Source organism: Python bivittatus, unplaced genomic scaffold (genome assembly GCF_059951505.1).
Source record: "Python bivittatus isolate LINGU-HERP-01145 unplaced genomic scaffold, Pbiv_v1 ctg000330_np1212, whole genome shotgun sequence".
Taxonomy (NCBI): Eukaryota; Metazoa; Chordata; class Lepidosauria; order Squamata; family Pythonidae; genus Python; species Python bivittatus.
Genome location: NW_028277058.1, coordinates 46,935,142 through 46,952,727, shown reverse-complemented (window position 1 = coordinate 46,952,727; position 17,586 = coordinate 46,935,142). Strand labels below are relative to the sequence as shown.

Sequence of the window (17,586 nt, the reverse complement as noted above, 5' to 3'; positions counted from 1 at the left end):
TGTTTCTCAACCTTGGCAACTTTAAGACGTGTGGACTTCAACTCCCAGAATTCCACTGTGGAATTCTGGGAGTTGAAGTCCACACGTCTTAAAGTTGCCAAGGCTGAGAAACACTGCACTAGAGTATAGCGCGTCTTAAAGTTGTCAAGGTTGAGAAACCCTGCTACAGTCATTCCCAGGTATTAAGCCCTACTATATTCCATAGGGCTTTCCTCTGAGCAGGCACATATACCCTTGCACAGTAGGAACTAAGCCTCCCTTCAACTCTTTTCTTTTCCCTCTTAAATCAGGCGGAATCAAACACGACCACCTTGGCTGAGATCCCGCCGGCGCCTTCCCTATTTACCAAAGCGACTTCCTGCGCAATTTTGCCCCGCGAGCAATTCTCCAGCAACCGTTCCTAGGCAGGAGCGACGGCCGCTTCCGAATAAATTGCCCTACAGCGCCGCCCTTCCTCGCAACCCCAACAGCGCGTCTTTAACTCGCCCTCCGAAGGGAGAGAACAGAACCGAGAGAAAAAAAAAAGGAAGGGAAGGAAATAGGGATTGGACCAGGGAGGAGCCCATCAAGCCGTTCAGCCAATGCGAGAAGCCAACGTAGGAAGGAAGGCGGGGATCCGGAAGACAAGAAGTAGTCAGCTGTAAATCTTCCCTTCCGCTGGGGAGGGACGGCGAGTGACAGCTGGCAACCATGTTTCAGTTTTTGGTAAGTTTTTGGCAAAGGGAGGAACGGCCCGGCTGGGAGGAGCGCAGCCAAAGGAGAGTTTTCAGGTGGCGGCGCCTGGGTGACTTTGGGTGGGCTGGGAAGCGACGCAGGGTCGGGTCTCGTTAGCGCTTGAACGGGGGATCTCCAGGGAATACCTGGCTGTAGGCTAAACTAAAACAAAACAAAACAAAACTTTCCGAAGGGCTTTGTGTTGGGGGTCTGTCCAGCAAAAGACGCCCGGGAATCTCGGGGTAATTGATTTATGAACTTCTTTAAATGTATTACAGCCGCCCACCTCCCACCGTTTAGACTTGCCTAAAGTTCCCTGCGTTATTAGTCCTTCTTATCCGATGTAATCTACCGGGAATTATGCCAACCTCCCTAAAGAGATGTTGGACTTTAATTCCCATAAGCTGTGTGGTGTTCCTTGAGGTGAACTGCCATGTGAACCTCAACTGTGGAACTTCTTTCCAAGGATAGATGTAGGTTTGGGTGGAAGGCATCCCTGCCCATAAAAATAATGTTTCACTTCCCCCCACCCCCAATCCATCTATATGCTGTATATTTTTCTACTTTTCCAAAAAAGTGCAATCCTCATGCAAGTGGCTGTCCAATTTTTTCTTGTAAACCTCCAGTGATGGAGCAACTGGAGCAGGCTGTTCTACTGCTTAGTAGGTCTCACAGTCAGGAAATTCATCCTTATTTCAAGTTTGGGTCTCTTTCTGTTAAGCTTCCACCCACTGGTTCTTGTCCTAGCCTTGGGTGCTTTGGAGAAGAAAGCCACACTCTCTGCTCTGTGACATCCCTTCATATATTAGAAGACTGCTGTCATGTCTCTCCTTAGCCTTTTCTTCTTTCGACTAAACATCCTTTAATCACTTCTCATAGTATTTAGCCTCCAAGCCCTTTATTTTCTTTGTTGCTCTTCTCTGCACTCTTTCCAGTTCTTCAGGATCCTTGTATGATGGTGACCAGAACTGGACACAGCAGTTCATGTGTGGTCTGACCAGTAGAGCATAGAGTGGTACAATCACCTTCTGTGATCATGAAACTATTTCTGTGGATGCAGCTCAAAACCTCATTGGCTCTTTTGGCAGCTGCGATGCATTGCTCGCTCATGTTTAATCTGTGGTCTACCAAGAATCCCAGATCCTTTTTGCAGGTACTATTCCTAAGCCAGGTACCACCTATCTTTGCATCTGGTTTTTCCTGTCTAAGTTTAGAAAAACATACATTTTTCACCATCATCTTACATTTGAATCTTGAGCCTGTGTTCTGGGGGGTTTGCACTCTCCCCTCCCCAGCTTTGTGTCATCTGCAAATTCTGGTCTGTCATCAAAGTCATTTATGACTTATGGGTTTGTCTCCAGATGTGTTTAGGTAGGTCTCAGAATAGCTAGCCTTGTATGAATATTACATAAATAAATAGTATTAGATGTGAGCTATCCATGTGAGCTGTACTGGTCCCTTGTATAATTAACCAGATGAAAAGGATGTAGGCTGATCTACTTTCATATTCATAGACTGCTGGATCAGCAAACATAACAAACTTTGGCTTCCTGCAAAGAACAATTTGGCCAGTGATCCAATGTGATCCCTCTGTGTGCTTTGGATTACAGATTCTGTCACCTCGTCCTGCATAATCAGTGGTTTGTGATGTTTTGGAAAAAAGGAAACTAGGATGGTTTGCACTGTTAAAAAAAAAAAGCTTGTGATTCTATGAAATACAGATTCTATGAGATTCAATGTGCTAAACTATGGTTTGTTTAAAACATGGTTTGTTGACTAAGCTACAATGACTGGGTTTACCTATAATATTAAGCCATTATAGTTGGTTATATTTTGACAATATAGAAATGTAAGGAATAAATAATACTACATTTTACATAAGAACATAATCAAATTAGGTTCATTCTGTAAATTGTTGAAATCTACATGTAAGGTTCGTGTAAACATTCTCCCCATTATTATCATGAGTGTTTGATTTTTATCCTGCCTTTTTAATATGAATTCTTATTTTAAGGAGTTTAGAGCCAATCAGGATTTGGAGCCAGTATTTCTTTTCCCTATGCCCCTGGGTATTGCATAATTAAGACTAGCTTTTGAAATAAATGCTGGACAATTCTGTTGGATTTATTTTTAACAATGTGCACATAAGATATGAATTGGGCATAAAATCCACATCAAAGTATGATCAGAATATACAATGCCAACTGCACTGTTGGTGTAGTACAGCAATTCCCCTGGGGCAATTTCTAAATGTGTGAATTTCAAGTCCCAGAATTCCTTAGCCAGCATGGCCATGGCTGAGAATTCTGAACATTTCATGCATCTGGAAGAGACCCATGTTGGAAAACACTGGTGTAGATTTTTGTCATCAGTGCCTGTAATTTTATGCAGACTCTTGTGAGAAACACAAGAATGTTGTTCTTGTCCAGAATCACATTTCTCAGCTAGTTCTGGAATTTTAGCATCGAGAATAGTTTGTCTTTCCATTCCCAAGAAACCAGACAAACTTTGAGGAGCTGAAGGAAGCTGCACTACTCCTTGACAAATTAATGGAAAAAGGGTGTGTGAAATCCTGTGGCAGAACAATAGAAATAAATAGGAAGTGGGAATACAGATCAGAGACAAAGAAAATTCTTGTATAGTCAGGGTACCGTGGGTATAGGAACGTGTGTGTCCCATTTGCCAGAGCCAATTAAATAGAAGGTCCTGTTGTTCTCATGTGGAATTTTGAGGTTTGCCTTGCATTTTTTGTAAAAAACTGATCTCATTGCAAAATTCCAGAAAGTGGGTCAAAAAAACATGAGTACAGTCAAGTTTCCATCCACTAGTTGATGGAACAATGTCAGCGTGTGTTTTATATTTTCGGCCTGAAGCAAGGGAGCCAAGTTTGCTGTAGCAGGAACAAGCTGGACATACTAGAGAAGTAAAATACTTATCTCTAGAAGAGTAAAAGTATTTCACTATCCATCCTAAAAACAACAGAACTCGGTACGGTGAATGTGATGACGATGATGAGAAATGGTTGCTGTTGGAGTTCAGAGAGAAATGTGAGAAATCTCAGAAGCAAGCATGATTTTTCAGGATTAGGAGGAGATGCTCTACTGTAAATCTCTGTGTTTGCAAGTTTCACATGATGTTCTTTGCCTGACCAGGAATGGCAGAAAAATGTTTCTCATTTAATATGAGAAACAGAGAAGTAGAAGTTTTTAATATTTAGCTCCGAAAATTATTCAGAGTGCACCTTTGTCTCTCTGTCTGGAAGAAGGTGGTAGATATTACTCAGAAATCTTCAGATTACTATGAATATTTTCATGAGTCAGCCTTGTGCTTTGCCACCTTCCTCAGTATGGAATTACTGCATCATAGTGTTCCTTGCTCAGTGGTAGGATTCTCTGTTAGCTTCCATATTCATATTTGGAATATCAGGTAAATGGGGGAAAAAGGCTTCCTAGGATTCTGGATTGTCAGTCCTCATTAGCATAGTAAATAATGCCATATCAGAGAAGAGAGTGTGTAAGCACTCTAAGCCAGTTTTCTATTTTATGCAGGTAACTTGGAGCCCAGTTATTTTGCTTCATAGATTGTAACGTTCTCAATTTATATGTGGAATATATATTAGTGGGAAGCTGGATGGAAGATGAGTGTGGTTTGAGAATTGGAGGAAGAAATGTCAATAACCTGCGCTGTGCTGATGACACTACTCTGATAGCTGAAAACACAAGTGATCTGCAAACTCTAGTAATGAAAGTTAATGAGCACCATGACAAATGGGACTAAGGTTAAATATAAAGAGGTCAAAACTAATGACAACAGGAACAGCAACCTCAGAATTGATAATAAAGATATTGAAATAGTGGATAGCTGCTGCCTTTTAGGATCAACCATCAACAGTAAAGGAACCAGAGGTCAAGAAATATACCTGCAGACTAGCACTTGGTAGAGTAGCCATGAAAGCCTTGGAAGAGCTATTCAGCTGCTGGGATGTCTCTATACCTACAAACATCAGAATCGTGGAAGCCATGGTTTTCCCTGTGACACTCTATGGAAGTGAAAATTGGGCTTTGAAGAAGCAGGATAGGAAAAGTATTGATGCTGTTGAACTTTGGTGTTGGAAAAGACTCCTGAGAATACCATGGATAGCCAAGAAAACAAACAAATGGATCAATCAAACAAATCAACCCAGAATTCTCACTCAAGGCACAAATGATCAGACTCAAATTGTCATACATCAGATATATTATGTGAAGACCTAGCTCCCTGGAGAAGGCTTTGATCTGTGAAAGGTGGAAGGAAAGAGAAGATGAAGACAACCAGCAATAAAGTGGATGGACTCAATTACAGTGGCAATATGTGCACTGTTGGACGACCTGAAGGACCAAGCTGGGGACAGATTGTGATGGACAAAGTCTATCTAAGTAGTTATTAAGAGTTGACAATCTCTTATCAAAATCAATCTATCATTGTAATGTTCAGTGGAACTTACTCCCTAGGAAGTGTGCTTAGATGTTTGTTTTTGTGTCCTTGTCTGGCTTGGCAGTTGTCTTGAACATTTCCTTGTTGCAACTCCTATAGTATAGAAAGACTAGTCGTGGCAAGTAGTATCAGGAGACCAGTTGTTATTTGCTTTTCTCACTAATCTGAGTTAGCAGTTATTGACTAGGTGAGGTTGACTTCATTTCTCAAGAGCTCAATCCAAATACTAAACCTCACACCTGGCAAGAACTTCACGTTACCTTACTGGGAGTTGACTGTGCCACTTTTAGAAAGTCATCATCCAGAGCATCTTTAAGATAAGACTGTGAAAGGCAGGATGTTATTGATCACTGAGGAACTGTGGACGTAAAGGGAGATTTTGAACATGTACCTAATTGTTAACTAATTGTTTGTAATTTGTTTTGGGTTTCTTTTCAGCATGTTTTATGGAGGTTATTATTTCCCTGCCTTCCATCTCATGTGTTTATATTCCAAACAGAGAGGACTTGGGGGTGGGAGGTGGAAGGAAACAGGTCAAACATAGCTTCATGAGGAGTATTCCATGTTTGTAAGTGTTGTGTACCTTTATGCAAAACGTTTCTTTCAGCATTACGGAGATCAGGGCGACAGACTCATTGTGCTCACCTGCAGCAAATGGGTATTGTGTCTGGCCTATGGATTGATGTGCATATCAGATTTGGGGCTTTTCTACTGTTGGCATAAAGGGCTATGTCAGATATAAACTGTAATTTCATAGAGTTTCCCATTGCAGGAATGACTCTAACGATAGAATGGCTAGCCATTGCTTAAATGTCCAATCAATTTGCTTCATCGTAGAATACTGATGATACACTCCAGTCTTGTTTTCAGGGGTTACAGTGTGATATATCTGGAGGATAAAAATTTGTGAAAAGCCTGTTTATGCCCTAATAAATATATTAGCCTTTGATAGTGACTTCTATGGTGTTTTTGCTGTTAAATAGAGTCAGTTTACATATTCAGTAATGTTAATATGAAGTAATGTACAAATAAATAGTTTGAACAATATATGAAATAGTCCTTGGGGAGTCTCACACGGATCCAAAATACAAATTGTCATGGATGTTGTAAAATTAAGGTAAAATGATCATAAATGTAACTGCCTTGCCCAAATTAATTCAGATACAGTGAACTTGCCTGTTATTTCAGGGAGATGTCTAGATGAAAAATTTGTCCATTGCAACCTATTTGTCCATTTGCAAGTCTATTAGATGGGGGTCTGTTAAATCAAGATTTTACTGTCATAGCAAGCACAATGCTTGGCAAATTGGATTGGATCTGGTACTTGGGGGAAAATAGTGATTTTTAAATTCCCATTTCCAAGGAAGTAAAGCAAACAGAGGGTCCAAAACAGCTTTCCCCAACCTGAGGGTGATGGGAGTTGTAGTCCAACATGTCCAGAAGGCATCATATTGGGGAAGGCTAAATTAAATGAAGAATAAAAATGCAAGGTTATTGCTTCTCCAGAGGAGACTATAAAAATAGTGCAGTGTATATTATTTAAAATGGATTTTCTTGTCTTTTTGAGCACCACATCTACTGTATTGTATAGGATGAGAGGTGAATGGCATACAATGGCCTGTTGAAAAAAATCATAATTTTATTGCTGATATTTTTAATAGCTCTTTCTGTTCTTGGTTGCCAATAGAACCTGCAGTTTATTCATGGTTGGAGCGTAGATTCTCAAGGGCTAAAAGCAATTAACCTCCAGGCATTGCAATATTATATTAATGTTTCGTTACTGTTTTAATGTTGTGAATTTGAAGACTTCATTATCCAGATGGAAACCATTTAAGACATGCACATGTAAATTAGTCTCAAAATCTTGCTTTTGGAAAATAGATGAACAAAATTGGATAAATCTGTACTCACAGGAGTAAGCCACCACAAATCAACAACAGTAGTACTGGGCTGGAAGTGACTATGGAGCTGTGTTAGGCAAAGTTTTTTATGTGAATCAAAGCTTGGCATGGATGGACATTCACCAACATTTAATCTATATCTGTCAGTCTGACTACTCTTCCACCTTGCTGCCATGTAGGCATCTTTGAAATGACCATGAAAGTACTTAATGAAACTTCTGCCCTAGTTCCTTGATGTAATTCTTGTGATTATGATTTTTTTTCAACTAGGGATTTATTTACCTATTTATTCATTTTCTAGGACTTATATACCACTTCAATGAGAAATATTGACCCAGTATGTATCAATATAAAAGAGAATGTATATACCTTGAAATGGGTAGACAATTGATCTGTAGGTGACCTCATTCTAATGCCCCTTTGATTGTGCTATGGAATGATTTTTTAGGCTTGTCTGATTTTTTGTGTGTGTGTGTGTGTGCAAAATTAAGGTGCAAAACACAGTTATACCTCTGTTGCATAGTTTTTTTGCCCTTTAAAAATCCTCCAGACTTAGTCCCCTCACCCATCAGCTGTCACTGGGCCATTGCCATTCTCTCTGTGGTCCTGAGAAGCCCCAATGTCTTTTAAAGGAAAGTGTATCTTCTAGCCACAAAAAAGTTACCCACTTACCACATTTCCACATGGTTTGTCATCTTGATATTATCCCACAGTTGAGAAGGAGAAACAGCCATGAGAAAATGCTGGCAGCTGTGATAAGCTGGCAATTATGGCAGTGAAAAAGAAAGTCCCCCTGCCCCATCCCCACACTGAGAGTATGTTATCTGAAGTTTCCCCAAATCCTGGCCTGACTGTTTGCACAATTCTAGTGCTTAAATTGCAAATAGTGACGAGAGGAATTATGTGTTTGTAGCTTACGTGGAACTCAGTCAAATGGTGGAAACCATTTGGCAAAAACATTAGCTAAAAACATGATAAACACTTTAATGAAAATCAGGTTTTGCCCCGAAACTGGCAAAACATTTGTTTTAAAAGATAGAATGGAAAACTAATGGAATTTCTAAAGTACATTTCATGGGTGGTGAGGGAGAGAAGTAAAATCCTCAATGTTGTGCTTTCTGTTCTTTCTTCAGCTTGGTTTTGCAGTTGGCAATGTAGTTGGAATGTATTTGGCCCAGAACTATGATGTAAGTATTTTTGCTACTTTCAAACTTATGTTAAAGTTTGGACTTTGTGAGGATTGGAGAACCTGTCAACCGCTAGATGATGGTGGACTCCAGTTCCCATTTGTTCTAGAATGTAGCGGTCAAAGGTATCTAGGATGATGGGAGCTGTTGACTTGCAATATCTGAAAGGCTATTGATTCCCTATTTTTGTTCTAGGTAACCACAATCCAGCAGTTTTTGATTTCTGTAATAAAGAGGGTCCAGATCAGTTTTACTTACCTTCACCCATACCTTCATTTCATTCTGTTTCCATACAGAATGTACTTAACTTACATTAATCTGCATGAAAGTATCTGTGATATATTTTGATACTTTTCCATTGAAACCTGCATTACAGGTTTTAGAATGTTTGTTTTTTCTTAGTGTTTGTCCCAGAAGGCACCAAAGTTTGCCTGTTTTTGCACTGCAACTAATTCTTACAGCAAAGCTTATCAATGCATGATTCAACCAGGGGTTTCATTTATCAGCTGACTTGTCACAGAGACTGAGGCTGAATAGGCTCAAGATCACTCAGGTGACTTCCATGCCTAAGGATGGACTGGAACTTGGTTCTCCCTGCTGCTAGTCCAACACTTTCACCGCTACATCACAATGTCTCTCTCACCTGCATTGCAGCTTTCAGAATGATGTATAAAATCAAGGATATACCAAAAATGGAAAAGGTAGAATTTCTTAATCATCCTTCTCTTGCTGATCAAATGTCTTTAAACATTTCAGACCAAAGACTCAAATTTAATTTAAAATTATAACATGGAGTCCATACATTGTCATATGCTGAAAACAAACAGATGGCTTTTTTCCTCCAGGCAAGTTTTTGGTTTCTATAATGAAAATAGTTATATATCCCCTTTTTCTGGTTATTTTATTATTATTGTTTTGTTGTCGGAAAGTGTTTATACCAGTATGCTATACTTGCTGAGACAAAAGAAAAAAAGAAAAAGGATGCCTTTGGAAGATTTAGTTGTTTCATTAAGGTGTTTTATTTGTATATCTTTCTTGATGAAATCTGGGGATGTTGTTTACTCCTGTGCTGCTGACATACCCTAGAACTGCTTGTCTTGACTTTGGACTTCCCAGATCTGTTGAATTACAATTCAGAGAATACTTAGCCAGCATACTGAGAGTGGGATCCTGTGGAAGACCCATGTTGAGAAAAGCTGATCTGGAGGGTCTGTGTTGGAAGTCTACACTGTAAATCCAGATGGGATAGGATGTCTTGTATCTGTTCGAGAAGATTTAAGGAAATTACTTTTCCTGGGTGAAAGTTGCATTCTAAGAAAGCAAATACTCAGCTGTAGGATTAGATATGTGGGCAGATTGACAGATGTGTTGAATTCAGCCAGTTTCCACTATACATCTACATGGATTGGATTGTCACTGTGGATTTCTTTTTGTTTGTATTTGCTCATTTATGTGCTTCTTACTCCCAACCTTTTTGGGTGTTTACAAAAAAATATAAGTCATATAATGTAAATGTTATCATCATGAAACATTAAAAAGCCTGGATGAAAATATTTGTTTTGAATCCCCTTCAGTTGGTAATACAGATGGTGCCTCCTTCAACCCTAGTTTCACAATAGAAACCCTGCCATGGAAGAACTAATTGTCAGTGTGAAATATATCTGTGGTCAGACTTGCAAAGGCACTAGAAGTGTTTCTCAACCTTAGAAACTTTAAGATGTGTGGACTTCAACTCCCAGAATTCTCCAGTCAGCTTGTAGCCAGCATGCTGGCTGGGGAATTCTGGGAGTTGAAGTCCATACATCTTAAAGTTGCTAAGGTTGAGAAACACTGCACTAGAGTATAGTACAGAGCAGATTGTAGAAGAAGAGACATTCCTATACATATCTTGGACCCAGAAATTACCTTGAACTGACTCTCTAAACTGCAGAGGTTCTTATATTCTTTTATATGTTTTATAGGTTCCAAACATTGCAAAGAAGATTGAAGACATCAAGAGAGATGTGGAAGCTAAAAAGAAGCCTCCAAGTGATAAATGATGTTGATTTAGGCATCCTTCTATTCAACATAGATGGTATACTTTAACCATCCAGCCACAGGTGTAAACCTTTTATATGACTTTAATGAATTCTCCCAGGTCTGGTCTCAGAAGACCTTAACAGTCCTCAGGCTTAATATTACTGTATCCATGTGGCCTCCTTGCACATTCAGGTTATTTGACTTAAAAAAAAATCTCATACATGACAAAGTATACAAATTGGACTTTTGTTCTCCATGTATAGATTCTGTAATATTGTGCATTTAGTAATAACATGATTTGGGAACAGAATAATGATATGCCATTAATTATTCCAAACTAAAACACACAACCCTACAGATAGTGGTACCAAATCTCTGATAAAAATGCCCATCTTGTTGCCTGAAATAAGAGTTTTCTGTTTTATTATTGGGGATCCTTGCAACATGTATAGTCAACTATTGTATCTCATGTAAACTGAATGTGAAAAGTTGAGCTGTTCAGAGAGGTATGAAACCCAATGTTTATCCATTGTTTTTGACATTGTGAAACCTAAAAAAAAAAATTGAACAATGTATTCAATAATGAATTGTACCAAGGTATCAATGGCATACTCATCTTCTAATTCTTAGTATATAAATCAGTATTTTAGTTTACAATATTTCTAGGGGTTTACCATGCTGGTATAACTAAGAATTGATGGAGTCCTGTGCTTGCATTATGATGAAAACATGAACCAAACTATACAAAGTTACTGGGTTATATTTGTACTGCCTTGTATCTATTGTAGCCCTTTCTTGAAAGAAAGAAAGATGCATTTATCTAAAGATGATAAGAAACCTCATTCTTCATTAGAAATATTTAAGGAGAGGCTGCACAACCATTGTGGATATTGCATTGCCTACATAGGGGTAAGCATACCTACTGTATGCCCCCTCTAAACATTTTTGTATCCCATGCTATTCTGACTGATCACTCTACTCCATTTTGTTAATGGAAGTGCTGAAAATTAGCAGTATGAAACAGGCTTAGCATGACTTAAAAACCATCTGTCCCAAATCCAAGCCTCCATTCCACTGAAACCCTTCCTCACCACAAATATAGAAGTTCAAGTTTTGGCCGCCTAGGTTTGCTCATCTCTGAACTAGATGATGTAGGTTTCTTACAGCTCTGGGAGGCTGTTCTCACTGAAGAACAGCACTGGATGGGTTACAGAGATTTGGTTTCATTTGTTTTCCTGTGTCATCTTCCCCACCAGAGTCTGAGAAGACTCTCATTAGCTACAAGGCAGTGTACAAATTGGAGAACTTTTGCCTCATTTATTTCACTGAGTGGAAGATTACATGAGGTCAAGCCCTATCTAGAATCTCTTGATATATTCTGTTACATTCAGTCCAGAACTATTACAATTCTTTTGGGTTGTTATATGGTTTGACATCAAATAATGGACTAGATAATAAACTTGTGGTCAGATTAACTTGGAATCTAGAATTCTAGTTCCATGTCAGATGCTAAACCCATGACCTATATATTTACATGAGAATTACTTGAATTTTTAGTTTTCTTCATTTATTAAATAGCAAGTTATGGTATTCATAAATGTGGGACTATAACAATGTCCCTATACTATGCTGAATACAGCTTTATGGATTACCATGGTGCATGCATATATCCATAAAAAGTGTATATACTAAACTATTGTGAAACATTTCAGTTTTTAAAAGGTGTCTGATTCACAGTGATGTAATTGAGAACATTTTCCCTTAATTTGGCTTTTAATTCTGTATGTAGACTGTAATCCATCATATCAAACCTGTTGGGGCTTTTGGGATCACAGTAACAAAGATTCTCTTTGTATTATCATTTTGAGCTCTTGACCATCACATATAGATGCACTGTTAGAGCATCGTTATCAGCTGTCATTTCAAAAGAATGCAAAGTGTTTGGGTAAAATTGCTTGAATTCCCTGCCAATCTAATTTTATCAGAAAGTGTTTTTTTTCTCTCTTTCAGAATCTTGTCTATACTGGTAGACAGGGGGAAGGACTGGAAAGTTGGAATGTTGTCCCAACTAATGCAAATTTTCAAAGAGGATGACATTCAGAGGTCAAAGCTAATTTTACATAAAGCAGCATGGAATTGTTTCTCTGGATTGCATATCTGTTACTATTAAGTCAATTGAGCCGTATGTCAAGATCAGCAAAGCTCTGCTTTACAACAGTGACCGTCTTCTGAAATTGACAAATGGGCTTTTGAAGAATTAGAAATTATTTCCCAAGTCTGCCTGTAATGGTGCAAAAAAAAAAAAAAAAAGTATATATAGTGGTACAAAATAAAAGCTGTTTTTTTACTTCCTCTGAGAGTTGCCAGTTTTCCTTTGAGTTACATTCTTTCAGTGCCACTTAACACACACTGTATCTAGAACAGTTTTCCAGTGTGGGTTGGGGAAGGGATACAACAGACATGAGTACTAGAAGTTTTAGAATGAGAATATGGGTTGCACACGAAATATTTTAATAAAGTAGTGCATACCCTATCAGTATACTATGTGAATTGTACACAGATTTTATTTATTTATTTATTTATTTATTTATTTATTAATTAAACAAATTTATATGGCCGCCCAACTCACACATAGTGACTCTGAGCGGCTTACAGAATTAAAACCCCAATACAAAAAAACAATACCCCCCCCTACCCCCCTGGTAGCAACAAACACATTCAAATTAACTGTTTGATTGGCTCTGTTTCAGCTTGGGTCCCCAGGTCCCCTGACTAAACCATGTCTTCAGGGCCTTTTGGAAAAGTATCAAAGTGAGGGCCAGTCTTATCTTCAGGGGAATGATATTCCCTAGGGAGGGACCACCACCGAGAAGGCCCTTTTTCTCAGTCCCACTAGATGGACCACCCTCATTGAAGGGACCTGCAATATACCCTGCCTCCCCACTGTGGTGGGCCAGGTAGATGTAACTGGGGAGACATTTTCCTGAAATTATATTGTTTGAAAAGATGAAGTAGTTCAGTGTTTCTCAGCCTCAGCAACTTTAAGATATGCGGCCTTCACCTCCCAGAATTCCCCAGCCAGCATGCCAAAGTTGAGAAACCCTGTCCTTGTCTTGTGCAAAGAACTAATCATGATGCACATTTTATATCTAACTATCTACCTGTCTGTCTAGGAGTAAACATATGCAAACTAGGTAAATGTATGTAGAGTCTGTGGAATAAAGGAATTCAGCTTAGAGAAATTGGCTAATTTCACACATTACATTAAACCATAATGTTTGAGTCTTAGTGTGTCTTTGAATTACGAATTTGAAGATAATTAAGAGTTAAGGAATAAGGATGCAGAGGCTCTGGACTATATACAGATTTATTGTTCCTTTGATGTGATGATCAGGAAACAAAACTCACATATTTGGAGGGTGTGATACAAGAAGATAAGTATGTTTAGCAATGTTGAGGGAAAGGGAAGAAAGGGAAGGTAACAGATAACATGGATGGATGGGATTAAGATTATTGGAATGTCCTTAGAAAAACAGAATTCTCACTGGAGACAGGTCAAAGTGGCAATCTTTTATCCATGCTGTCAAAGGACTTGAACCTGATCTGATAACATCTAACTCATTTTATATTCATAGCCCTTAAAACAATCAAATACATTAGCCTGTACTGGCATCCTTAATAGCAAAATGACAATACAATTTTACTTATAAGAGTTAATACATTTGGACAGAAATGCTGGCACCTTCTTGGGTATGCATCTGTAACTAGACTTATGTACCAAATTTTAATCTGAGAAATTATTTAAACTGGTATCTTCCCATATAATTTTTCAGTAATCAAATCAAGTGTCCTAATTATGCAAGAAAGTTTTATTTTGTTCCTTTTTATTTGCAAATTGTTCCCATTATGAGACTTATTTGTTTCTAATCACTCATTTTAATAACTATTCATAGGGTACTTATTTTCTTCTCTCCATTATTTCCGAGTAATGTGCAGAACAACTCTAGCTGTTTATTATGTCTGTGTTTATATAATACTCTGAATTATTTTCTGCTTAATTGTATTTTATTGAATTGGCTGGGTCCATGCATCATTTATTTATTTATTATTTCAAGGTATGATAAAGAAATATGATAAAGAAAATACCAACTAAGTCTATATTAAATACAGGTGTTGAAAATGACTTCATATGCCCCTGGCTTCTACATCACTCCATTTCAGCAGGGGAGTTGTTTTGTTGCTATTGTTTAACAATTGTTATTAATTTGATGGTCTCATTCTGAGGTGAAGAACAGAAGGATAATAACTGTTACCAATAACATAGATTATTTTTCTCAACCCTCTCCCACTTTTACCTTCAGTCAAGAGGATTTTAAATTGGATATAAGTATGTACTGTAGTTACAAGACATCAGTGATATTCTTTGCCTATCTTCAGGTCTTTAGTAAGTTTAACATTTTATTTTTCCTAAGTTCTTATTATTAGAGAGCCTTTTCATGTTAGACAATGCTGAGGAAGCTGGCTATCTATACAGCCCAACAACACAATACTCTTTAGACTAATTGATACATTAGGTTAGATGGGAGCCACGTGCTCATGATTTGTTTCCAGGCCTTTCCTGTATCAAGTGAATCAAATACATAGCTAGGGTGGAAGGATGGGGTAAAGTCTGAGAAATTCACTTGTATAGAGCAAAGAAGTGCCATTGAAGAGAGTGTGGTTCTTAGAATGGATCCTCTGTCTCTAGCCATGCCCTGTCATTCTGTGATACAGATTTACTTGCTGCCTGTTCCCCCTTTTCCTTCAGAGAACTCACCTAATCCTTAAAAGAAATGACCTTGAAAGCCAGGGACCTGCCCAATTCATCTAAAGAAAGGCATGGCTGATGGGGATCTGAATTTGCATCTTCCCAACATTTGGCCAATATGCCAACCACTGCAGCAGATGGTCATGTTGTTGGAGTTGTGTGAGAAGTGGTTGCAGATACTAGCTCCAGGGCTACTGCAGTGAAGGTGAAAGGTGCTTTTGTGTCTTTCAGTGAGCCAGTCAGCTCTATGGCTGGAAGACTCTTGATATAAAGCCATTGTTCAGCAGAAGCTACTGAAGTCCAAGCTGAAGGTTCTATCAAAAAAGCACAACTGGCAGACAACTTTTCTGGGGGATGACACTTTTTATTGTTACTGATTTGGCTCCTGAGGGTTGCAGAATTGTCTGATATCAAGGCAACATCACTAAGGAGAAAGGGATGAAAAATGTTATTCTGTTATATCTTTTCTTTTTTCATGGTGGGAAGAAGCTAGGGTTTATTTTTAAGGGCAAAATGGGTGTTTTGATCTGGAGAAAGGCTTACCACATGGGTTTTGCACCTTTATAGCATGAAAGAAAAGCAGATCATTGTGCTATAAATATGGATGGCTTGCTGCCAGGTACTTATGGAGATAGTCCTCCTTCTGGAGGAAGCAGCTGGATGCATAAGAGGACATTGGCCTAACCAGCCAAGTCAAAGCTGTCATTTAGTGGAGTGACAGATGTTGTAATCAGGTCACTGTCATATCTCTAGAGAAGGATCCTTTTGCCATTTCTGTTCCCTGTAGGAATAGCATGCCCGCCTTAAAAACAAAGAAACAAACAAAGGGAAGGAAAGTATTTGGACATCTCTATTATAATTTCTACAGACCACAAGAATATTAACAGTTTTTAGACTTTATTTTATTACCAAGCAATTTCTGCAGCAAAAACATTTGCAAATGGAACAAAAGATGGTTATTACTTTTCTTAATGGGAAAAAACATACAAAAGGTAGCCATGATATAATTATTGCAGTTAATATTTCATCTATAATAGGATATGAGTACATAAGAGTTATGAAAATAATATGTCTATTGTGAAGGCACTTAGTACCTTCTTTAGCACAGGATAAATCCACAGGAATTTGAGCAGTGCCATCAGAAGATCTTTCTAGGGGAGCGTGCATGATCCTTCTGGAACTCAGCAAAGTCACACTGGCATATTTGTGTAAATCTTGCACATAGTCTGCAGCTCCAGCAAGTAAAAGCAATGCTTTCAGCAAAACATTTTCATGATGCAACCACAATCTTCCTTAAACCTTCTTGCCCTGAAATACTTCTTCCTGGGGTGTCATTTTCTGCACAACAGTTTCCCCTAATCTTGTGCTAAACAGTATAAGGAATTTCATGGAAAGGTATAGCTACAGGGCATCTGTTTTTATTCGGCATTCTCAAAAAATTAGTTATTGTAGATTTTTAGCTGAGGCTAATGCCAACAATGCCTTCTTCTGTCAAAGCTGTTTCGCAGAGCTAAATGAGGATTAAATAGCTTAAGTGCTTGTATTTACAGCTAAAATAAATGAGATGATTTTAAATGCTTCTTACACTTATCAGTGGCATATTTCAGTAAAGATTCCTCTTTTTCCAAATTGCATTTTGTAAGCAGATTTATCATTGCCAAAGTGTCTTTCAGAGAGACTCTATATGGATCAGATTAGAAACCAGGCATAATTTTGCAATATGAGAAAAAATAATCTTTTAAAATGGCTTAGTCTATTTTATGAAATGTTTAATTGTGTTGGATAATAATAATGCAATACAAAAACACATAATCAAATAGAACATCTAACCAGCAGGTTTTGTAGGGTTTTCTTCAAGATGAATTTTATTTATTTATTTATTTATTTATTTATTTATGCATGCATGCATGCATGCATGCATGCATGCCTGCCTGCCTTCGAGTCATTGTTGACTCCTGGCGACTGCCTGGACAAATCCCTGCAGTATTCTTGGCAAGATTTTGGAAGTGGTTTGCCCTTGCCTCCTTCCTAAGGCTGAGAGAGCATGACTGGCCCAAGATCACCCACCTGGCTTACTGCCTGTGGCGGGATTAAAATTCCTGGTCTATCAGTTTCTAGTCTGCTTAACCCCTACACCAGACTGGCTCTCTTGATCTAAATTAGCAAAAGAAAATAAATGAGGGTGGGAGATGGAGAGGGCACAGTAGAAAAGCAACATGAATAAGAGTGTACTTGCTGAAGAGTAAAACATCCAATTTAAATATTGAAAAGGAAATTTTAGTGACTCAGGAGACTGTATGAATAGGATGGCTTTAGATGAACAGTATATGAACAGAACCCACATTTGCACTGGGATCATCAAAATAATGTTTAGGACCCTGATGAATGTACTTATAAAGTAGCTTCTATATACAGCTTTCTGCATTAAGAATGTATGAACACTCACAAAATTAACAGTTAATCTTTAAATAAATTTACACTACGG

General features: G+C 38.3%; 1 protein-coding gene across 4 annotated transcripts; it reads left to right on the top strand.

Annotated features, from left to right (window-relative positions):
• The first annotated feature begins 581 nt into the window (after positions 1-581).
• On the top strand, positions 582-12,646 carry STMP1 (short transmembrane mitochondrial protein 1). Of its 4 annotated transcripts, none has more exons than XM_025168636.2 (4): positions 582-705; positions 8,222-8,275; positions 10,237-10,374; positions 12,305-12,646. In XM_025168636.2, exons 1-3 carry the CDS (start codon positions 691-693, stop codon positions 10,312-10,314), a joined length of 147 nt encoding a protein of 48 aa, XP_025024404.1. In that variant the 5' UTR covers positions 582-690; the 3' UTR covers positions 10,315-10,374; positions 12,305-12,646. The 4 variants fall into 4 exon arrangements, with proteins under 4 accessions (XP_025024404.1, XP_087997293.1, XP_087997292.1 ...); XM_088141166.1 differs by lacking the exon at positions 582-705 and adding an exon at positions 1,665-1,867; XM_088141167.1 differs by lacking the exon at positions 582-705 and adding an exon at positions 1,420-1,867 and having other exon boundaries at positions 10,237-12,646.
• The last annotated feature ends 4,940 nt before the right edge of the window (positions 12,647-17,586 follow it).

Excerpts from the sequence above, each read along its gene's own strand:
- STMP1 (XM_088141167.1), top strand. The coding sequence starts at position 1,751 with ATGAAACTATTTCTGTGGATGCAGCTCAAAACCTCATTGGCTCTTTTG. Across the intron at positions 1,868-8,221 it reads ATCCCAGATCCTTTTTGCAG|CTTGGTTTTGCAGTTGGCAA; the intron begins GTACTATTCCTA and ends TTCTTTCTTCAG. Across the intron at positions 8,276-10,236 it reads ATTTGGCCCAGAACTATGAT|GTTCCAAACATTGCAAAGAA; the intron begins GTAAGTATTTTT and ends TATGTTTTATAG.